Source organism: Egretta garzetta, unplaced genomic scaffold (genome assembly GCF_000687185.1).
Source record: "Egretta garzetta isolate BGI_Z169 unplaced genomic scaffold, ASM68718v1 scaffold352, whole genome shotgun sequence".
NCBI classification, from domain to species: domain Eukaryota; kingdom Metazoa; phylum Chordata; class Aves; order Pelecaniformes; family Ardeidae; genus Egretta; species Egretta garzetta.
This window is the reverse complement of record NW_009258768.1, coordinates 84,114-93,644: the sequence shown is the minus strand read 5'-3', so window position 1 is coordinate 93,644 and position 9,531 is coordinate 84,114. Positions and strand designations below refer to the sequence as shown.

The 9,531-nt window shown below is 44.1% G+C and overlaps 1 protein-coding gene across 1 annotated transcript in view; it reads left to right on the top strand.

Moving 5' to 3' along the window:
• The window catches only part of DENND5B (DENN domain containing 5B), a 69,792-nt gene that overhangs the window by 26,545 nt on the left and 33,716 nt on the right, over window positions 1–9,531 (top strand). The window contains exons 6-9 of the mRNA XM_035889059.1: window positions 3,012–3,545; window positions 4,950–5,181; window positions 5,990–6,076; window positions 7,284–7,434. Coding sequence (XP_035744952.1) covers window positions 3,012–3,545; window positions 4,950–5,181; window positions 5,990–6,076; window positions 7,284–7,434 — 1,004 coding nt within the window. The remainder of the gene's footprint in view (window positions 1–3,011; window positions 3,546–4,949; window positions 5,182–5,989; window positions 6,077–7,283; window positions 7,435–9,531) is intronic.

The following is a 9,531-nucleotide window of genomic DNA, read 5'->3' as shown; positions in this document are numbered from 1 at the left end:
TGTCAATAGAGGGCTAAGGAGCATTTCGTTCGGGGATGGTCTTTATGAAACTGGCTCTCGGGTGCGGTTCCTAAATGGTATAAACCTGTCCCTGTCACCCCGATGCTGATGAGAAACATGCCCCATCCTGCCAGCCACATCCCACCCACGGGTGAGCCCACACGTTCCTGGTTAGGTCAAGGTCTATTACTAGACCAGCATCCTAGCTTCAAACGAGCCAGATTTGCATTAATACCAGGCCTGTGAACTACTTAGAGGCATACACACACACTCTTTTAAAATACTGACTGACCCCAATGACTGCCTTTTGGACTGAAGATCTTCAGTTCTCCCATGCAGTGTGAAGTGAAAACTTTGCCTGGGCTATCACATTTTCCCCAGAGAAAAAAAGGAAGGGGGGTTGTCCTCCTAATCTAGGTATTAAACTCGCTGGTGGTGGAGCGTGAAATGGAGATTTTTCTCCTCAAAATTTGACCAAGATGATTACAACTGCTTTGCATTTTAACCTGGCCACTGGTCACTCTTCATACTGCAAAATCTCTGGGATACAGCTAGCCTGTCCGCATTAGAGATGGTGACTGGACCCATCTCTTGAGCATGCCATGCCTTTTAACTTCGGTTTCTTCTTAAAATCTTGTGGGAACCCTAAGAATAACTGTTTGTACGGCTGTAACATCTGGTGACGGTGGCACCGCTGTGCCCAGCTCCATGCGGGGACCTCTCCTGGGGACAGAGTCCCTAAGGCTTGTGAATAGGTGCTCTTAATGAGAAGGCAGGTGGGAGCAGCGGCAGGGGAGAATGTGCAGGAGAGGGAGTTCATATGTGGAAGTGCAGGGATAAAAACGCCAGGCAAGGATAAAACGGTTTTTAATAAAGGTCTGTTTTAAGGATTAGGTGGAGGTGAGCGATTCTTAGCCTTGGTAGCATGTAACAGTGCAAATCAAATCTCACCTCGTGGATACAACGGCCCAATTGTGCAAAATTTGCACCATCGTGGGAATGAAGCTGGTATCTAGCTACGCTTTTCAGTAAAACCCCGCTAATATTACGTAATTACTTAGATTTCTAAAATTATTAGTCATACGCTTTTAGTTAGCAGATTAGGCTGTCATTTTCCTTAAATTAAAATTTTAATGTGATGGGCTTGCAGTATCACTGGAATAACAAATTAAATGTCGCCAGGGAAGAGTAATAGCGGGGTGGAAACCCCCCCATTATGACATTTAAAAAATGAGGGAAAAATATCAGCACAGCTTTTATGAACACCACAGGCCCTGTACCTGTGGGAAAGGGAAAGAAAGGGGTATTGAACAGGGAAGATCTTGAATCTCAAATTCCTCTAGACAACAAATATAGAAAATCCTTCAACATGGAAGCAGTGACGAAGCGCTGTTCACTTTAGCATTCCTTTATTGTTCAGGCCAGGGGCTAGCTTTTCAAGCTCTTGGTATAAATATAAACCATTTGTTTGTTAGAGATAAAAATTCTAACAACTGGCCATCATGCTGTCTTAAGGTTACTAATCTCTCTGCATTAACTTTAATCATCAGATGTTTTTGAAGAGAGAAGTGAGACCAATTCCCCGAGGGTTTTCTGAATCCAAATCTCATTTTTCAAATTTTGTAAATGATATGCAGAGCTGAAATTAAAAAGCCTTTGAAATGAAATATTGATAGATAAGAAGACAGTCCCTGAGCTAAAGAACTGTACTGATGCATACCGCAACTCTTTAATAGCTGCATAGTTAAGGAAAGCAAATTGTTTTGTATGAAGAAATGCTTTTCTTTGTACAGTCAAAATTTATTATGAAAAAGCGAGCTGAAGGGACACTTCTGCTTTACCAAATGAATCCTAATGCCCTTTAAAGTATATATATGAAAGGTGATTAATCTCAAGCACGTAAAATTAACCTTTTCAGAAAAGGAGGAAAATAAGTCCTTTCTGTTCACATAATCTGAAGATTAGGCTACAGTGTTTGGTGAGAAGTAAAGAACAGTAAAAGTGCCCCAGAGAAGGCGGAGGAGCTGTGGTAGTGGCCAAGTCAGGCTAACAAAGACCTGCTGCTGCTGCTGCTTTGTGCCAGGGTAAAACCCGTCAGAGCTCAGCACCTTGGGAATCCGTCCTGGTTTAAGATTTTATTCAGCACAGTGCACTCAGACAGAGAATTTGAGACGTAAGCCGCAGTTCAGGAGATCAATTACTGGTTTTCATTCTGCTATTATTCCTAAGGGTGCATTTGCAATGTAATTAATTTTCATGTAGGGTTCTTCCATCCCCCCCATTGACACTTCCCTAGTAAAAGTATCTGCTCTGCTAGATTCATGTCTTCACTTGGCTTTAATCTTATGGGCTGAGATCCATCTCTATTCGTAGCAAAGCTGTCTAAGAGCACTCTGTTTAAAGCTCGGGCAGAGGAATTGCCAAGATTAACAGCCTCCATGGAAACAGGGTAGGGGGGAGCGGGGAAATAGGGCTTGACCTCCAGTGGACAAGCTATACTCAGACACGATCCCAAAGGATTTTCATGGGACCCTCTTGTAGCTTTGCTCGTAGCAGCGTTGTCTTTCTCACTGAACATCTCATTCCTCGGTAGCAGAGGTACAGAAGCTTCCTGCGGTTGGATGCTGCTAAAATAAACATGCCCCTGACATGCGGTAATTCACACAAACAGTATTTACGTGGCCTGAGAAGTGGTGCTGCACATCCTGCTTGCTGGTGTGTCCTTGGCTGGTCTGGGAGGGGACATCAAATCTTTGTAGTGGGAAGTTTGGGATCTGCAGGTCCTGGGGGAAGAAGAGAGGGCAGAAGGCTGGATTTATTCATTAAATCATTGCCATCCAGTTGGCCCTCAGCTTTACTGAAGTCTGAAATGTCACAGGCTAAACGAGACAGCTAAAGTCTCCTGCATATGTGTGCTCTTACCCTTCTGTCTGGAAGCACGCTGGGAAAATAGGGCTACTTAGCAGAGGAGCCAATTCAGCACTGTTTTGAAACTTTTCTTTTTATTTCAGGCAAACTTGTGCTTTGTGGACATCGATAACCATTTCATCGAACTGCCAGAGGAATTCCCCCAGTTCCCCAACAAGCTGGAGTTTATCCAGGAAATCTCTGAAGTTCTCCTGCAGTTTGGGATCCCGCCGGAGGGTAACCTGCACTGCAGCGACAGTGCCACCAAACTCAAGAACCTGGTTCTTAGTGACTTGGTGAATGACAAGAATGGGAACATCCCCGGCAATGCCCTCAACATGTATGAGTTGCTGAAAGGCAACGAGACGATCGCCCGTCTGCAAGCCCTCGCCAAGAGAACGGGCGTGACGATGGAAAAAATGACCATCACTGCTCCCCTCGTGGACAAGGAGAAGGATGGCAAATTGCCGTGTGAGGAGATGGAGCTGAGGGACTACAAACTGAATGTGCAGCTCCGCGAGGTTTTCGCCAACCGCTTCACACAGATGTTTGCAGACTACGAGGCTTTCGTCATTCAGGCTGCCCCCGATATGGAGTCCTGGCTGACAAACAGGGAACAAATGCAAAACTTTGACAAAGTAAAGATAGCCCTGTATTCATTTTTCCATCTGAAAGTGCTTTTGGGAGGGAAGGAGAACAGCTGTATTGTGTATATATAGTCTAGGTGCTCTTTAATCCGTCATTCTTCATCTGCCTCACTGAGAGATTTGTCCGTTTTGATTACACAGGGCCAGATCGCCTGCCAAAGTAAATCGGTGCAGATCCAAAGAGCCAGTCAGAGCCGTCCTGGCTTGTACGAACCGGGCTGGCAGGCTTCAGCCCAGCTGATGGAGTTTCTCCTGTGGCTTTGGTGGAAGGGTAGCAGTGGAAAGGGACTCTTTTTTTCTTTTTTGGTTGCTGAGAGGAGAGGTGCACACATGAGAGACAAACCAAATCCAGTCTTTCTTGTTTCCTAATCTCACAGTAGAGCTTTTTGTTAATGGGTAGTGTTGTTCTGTAGACGGTTATCACATCCTTACAGCAGAAGAGTACTGTTATGACTCCATTGTAGTGTATACACAAGAGTGAAAAGGAAGCTGAGATTAAAAATGGGGAAATAAAGAGTCTGTAGGCTAGAAAAAGGAATGAGAAATGTTGGGAAGCTTGCACAGTTATTATTTCCAAGTGACTGTGCAACGTAGATAGCGCTCTTAGCCATCAGCTTTCTCAGATACAAGTCGTTCTCTAAGGGAAACGGTAGAAGGATAAACAGTCAGGAACAAACTAAATATTGATCTGAGTCAGGTTTTGATAAAAAAAAAAAAAATGCTGCCATGCCTTTTATTGGTCTTGTTTGTATTCAGGCACTGAACAGTGCAGCATTCAAAAGGAGGGGGTTGTTTAGTCAATCTCTGCTAGTACTTTCGCAATAAGAAAATGGGCTGTTAAGGTCAGGGCTTTCAAAGCTCACTTAGAGGCTGAGGCACACACTCAGTTTTAATTTGAAATTCATTATTAATTGCCCTGTGTAACTTCACAAAAGAGCATTAGCTGCAGAGCACTGTACATCCCTTGATACATGTGACACCTCAATGAGTGATCTGGTCCCAAGCAGGGATGAGCAGACCAGAGGTCCCAAGTGGGCGCATGTGGTGGTGGTCTGCCACGGGTTGCACAGGGCTCGTTCCTGCGGGTGGTAGCTGCTAGGTTGCTTAGAAAAAGCTGGCAGCACGGGCACTACTTCAGTTATTCTGTATTCCCTTTACTCTGGCTGTCACGAAGCCTCCCTGACTGCTTATTTCTCACAGCTGTGACCAAAGAGGTGACCCGTGAACCAAACCCCTTCGTAGATGGATTCACACCTCTCTGAGAGGTGGTTTTGTGGTGGGGAAGCCTTGTCCAAGCCTTCCCGTTGGCTGCTGGATCGCTCCTCTGCCACAGGAAGGCTCATCATGTCAACGCCGGGCGGGAACGTGGCACTAACGAGCTGTTCTGTATTTCAGGCTTCCTTCCTTTCGGACCAACCTGAGCCTTACCTCCCATTCCTTTCACACTTCATCGAAACACAGATGTTTGCAACCTTCATAGACAATAAGATAATCTCCCAATGGGAAGAGAAGGACCCTTTTCTGCGAGTTTTTGACTCCCGAATTGAGAAAATAAGGCTATATAACGTAAGGGCCCCTGCACTGCGGACATCCAACTATCAGAAATGCAGCACTTTGAAAGAAGCAGGTACGTTCAGATGGGCTAGTAAAATATTCAAAAGTACAATGTCAGCCACAAAGAAATATAGGTCCTCAGTCATCTGAGCGTTGCAGCTGACGAGGAAGCCCCAGAGCTACCTGAGGAGGACCCAGCCGTGTCCTTATTTTCCCTAGGCAAAAACTTCAGGATGCTTTTAAACACCAAAACCAGCAGGAGCCTTTACCTTCCCTTCAAGCTCTCCTAGGCTGGTGCCTTTAATAAACACAAACCAAACCACGGAGCTGGGCTCGCCATTTCTCATTTGAGGCAGCTCCTGTTCCATTGCCAGCAGAGCTTTCCTTCACCGTGGTGGTGGGACCAGCGCCAGCCACACGGAGGAACCGAGCCCTGGTGTCTGCTCCACTGGCCTCGCCCCCCCTTCCCATAAAAAGACCTTTTTTAGCCTTACACCATTTGGTTAGAGCAGCAGGGGATGCTGGGGACATAATCCTGTGTGGCATATTTAGCAGCTCCAGCAATAGATGCTCAGTGTTAATGAACAATACGCTGTGTACTGAAGACATGGATTTTTTCCCATTACTGTCACGAGATGCGTCTCCAAATTATACTTGAGTTTCTTAATGTGCAAGTATTTATTTCATTTACAAGTAATACAGGGAAATTATACTCTTAAATTTGCTGGGACACATATTAATGAATGGGGACAAATGCATTTCTCATGAGGTTTTTTTTTGTTTAATTCTTTCAGAGTTGTTTTACTTGTTACAAATGTGGCAGAAATGGAAATTCTGTGTCTGCTTAACTTTTTCTGTCTAAAACCAATTCTAATTTGCAGGTCGACTGTCCATTCAGCGTCTAGTTTTGGTAGATATTGTGGCACCGGAACCTCATTTTCTGTCTTGTGAAAAGCAGCAAACTGATAGTAATACCACCTTTTCCTTCGTATTTACCATTCGCAATATATGTGACCCTCACACCAACCCAGCACCTGTTTGTTTAACCTACAATTTTCAGAACCCTTCAAATCCTCTGACCCCACGCTACCCAGTTCTTTTCCCCAAAATAAAACCATATGAAGCAGTTGGTTTTGGTTTTTTTTAGAGGGGAAAAAAAGAAGCTGCAGAGTTTCTAATGATAATGTATGTAAATCTTATGACAGTTTCTTTCCCATCACAGTTTTATAAAAAGAGGAAATGAGTTCTGTGTTGTTCTTGACAAATGGAAAATGAATTTAGCTCCCACATTTTGCATATTTATTCACTAGTTGTGATATGCTGAAAAGAACGGGCCTGCCCGTTAATGCATGGGCTATAAGTAGTTGAATATTCAAGTTGCTAATTAAATGCTGATTTCCCCCATACACCTCGTTTCCCCTCTCCTTCACAGTGCATCTGACTCAATGTTGAGAGGGTGACAGATTTTATTTTCATCCTGCTTGAGATTTGAGATGAAATCCTCACGTCCTTGAAGCAAACGACTGAACCGCATTAGTCTCAGCAGAGCTGAGATTCCTGGGGAGCCCTCTCTGGTCTTGCTGTAGCCTCCCCTGTTTCCAAGCATCTGTTCATAGTCTTGATGCTGCTCAGGCCTTGCTGCAGTTAGCTGTGCTTTTTGAAGGCCTGTCATCCAGTACTGGCATATCTAGTTTCGGGAGGAGGATCTTTATAGGTGCCAGGTGTTTGCAAAACTCGAGTATTGCCCCACCACGTGTCTGCCCAAGGAGATGTGTCTGGGGCAAAGCGAGCTGCCTGACCCACGGAGCGTTGCAGCCAGCCTTGGAGGCCTCCATTCTGCCAAAGGAGCATTAAAGCCAAGCACCGAATTGCACGGAAAGATCGTGCTGCTCTTGCCGATGGATAACCCATCTCGCAGGCTCCCATAAAGACCTGCTTGCTTAACGGCTAACTTGCTTGTGCCAATGCCGGTTGTGTAGGGTGAAGAAACTAAAAGCAAAATAACAAACTAACAGCACAGGTGTTTCATCACTTCCGTAGGCGACAGATTTCTGGGTCACTCTTTAACTTCCTAGAGTGTTTCCAGGGATGGGAGCATGACCACTTCTGTTGTCGTAGCACATGTCTTTGGGTGGATGGCTAACGCGGTTGCTCACCTGTGACTGTAACTTGCAGCCCAGTCCATCGAGCAGCGGCTGATGAAGATCGACCACACAGCCATCCACCCGCACTTACTTGATATGAAGATCGGCCAAGGGAAATATGAACAAGGATTCTTCCCGAAGTTGCAGTCTGATGTCTTGGCAACGGGACCTACCAATAACAAGTAAGCACAGGTTTTATTTTCTGGATCTGAGTGCAGGTTTGTCATATAAAAGATTCACGTCACCGGACAGTAGTCCTGATTCTGGCTGGCTTCTGGCTGGTCTAATGAACCCTAGCAACTCTTTTCATTTCTGGTTTGTTCAGGCTGTGATTTTGAAGTTACAGCCATAATTTGGGTTACGTTAGAAGGTGTTAGTTCTGTTTTGGGGAAGACTCCTCAGTACTATTTCCTGTTGAGTGGTAAGTACCGTGTCTTCTCATACGTATTTTTAGTTTTCTCATTGCTGTAATAAATTTAAAATTTGTTGCCTTGCTGCTTTGCGCTGAATAGGATAATTTGGAAACCCAAGCCAAAATTCAGATTCTGAAAGAAATTTTGGTACTGAAGCCTCCACATCGTCATGCAGAATGAAATTAATGCCCACTCTGTTCTTCTCTTTTCTTTAGTTGTTATTACACGCCCCCAAGATTTTTATAGCTCTGTTTCAGTTTCCATGTTGGACTAACAGAGAAGAATAACTTGGTGAGGGTAGAAAGTTTGTGGTTCTGTACCTGGATTACTCTTCTCAGTCTGATAGGGTTCTGTAGTGCGCTTTCATACGAAGGTAGGGGTACCTACAGCTGTGGAATCAAGCATATCATTACATAGTTCATTTGCCTAATGTAAAATGAGAACCTGGAGCAACTAATACACTTGACATTTATACAGTTATAATATAAAGTAAGTGTTGTAAGTTACTTACTTTTTCTTCCCTCAAGTTTTTCTTCCCCTTCAAAAATGGAAGATCTGTGCATCAGTGACTTCACTGAAATTATCAGCTCAGGCTTCCAGTTTCTGTGGTAGCTCAAAATGGGAGCAGAGATAAATCCGAGAGCTCCAAAAGCTACAATTGTCCAAATGTTAAAGCTAGCTTTTGTTTTAGACAAGTGCACGCACACAGGCTGCTCTGAGCTCCTCTATGAGGTGCCCACTCAATTCTATTTATAGACCTTTTGTGCACCCCAGTGCTGGCTGATCCCTTTTTAATAACCTACTAGGCATAAGACTTGCAAATGACAAAATAAGAAATCCTTAAGCATCAAACGTGTAAAGAATTGCAAATCTTTAAAAGAAATAAAAAATAAAAGGGGGAATTCATATTTCAAAGTTCCTTTGTTTGCAGTCTTCTTGCAAACCACGACAGAAGTTTACGGGTAATGCTTCCTTGAGGAATGGGGGATTTCTTCATCTTGTGGGATGCTGTGTTTAGCAGTCTGCCTCTTACCCTTATGGTGGGGTTCGGTTTTACAGTGTCAGCGCCAGTGTGAGTGTGCCCAGCCTGCTTGCTTATAGCTTCTGGCTCTATTGCAGCATCTTAGTGAATCTATGAATAAGCGTCAAATTAAAAATAGTTTTTCTTATGCCTTTTGAGAGACTTCTGTTAGATTGGTACCTATTCTAAAATATGGCCTTAACTCCTTGAGTGATAATTTTGATTTAGATAGCTGGTTTTAGTCTTCAGATTGCAGCATGTTTCAGAATTTGTAAGTACCGAAATCCCATTACTTACCGCAAAGCAGTGTCAAAGTGACAAATGCTTGGAATTCCTCCAGCTGTATATTGCCAAAAAGGTTTGTAATTGGAAAATCTCAAGACCATCTGTTTATATCTTTCTGCTTCCTGGCTTTTTATGCAAGCAGCTGAGAGGACTCTCTCTCTCTCTCTCATATAAGACGTGTAATTCTGCTGAATTTACACCCACGTATAAAAAAGATAGCCTTTTCATGCTCCCTGCAAATACATCATAATTCTTTTGACCACAAAAATCAATTGAAGTATAGCCTTCCATTAATTTGAATTTCCCAGGGTATGCTTCTTGGGGGTGTGTTGTGCTTGCATACGGGACTGGGCCTTTGCATGTGGGGATGGGGGAAGAGAACATTTCAGCTACGCTCCCAGGCACCGCTCCCAGGCACCTCACACGTGGCTGTTGTGTGTGCTCATAAAGTTAATGCAAAGGATATTGGGATGTAGATAGGCATTATTTTTGCAGACTTCAGTTCTACGTAGCAAATTTTGTCCTGAATGTTGTAAGGAAGTGTATTGGCGGGGGGGGGG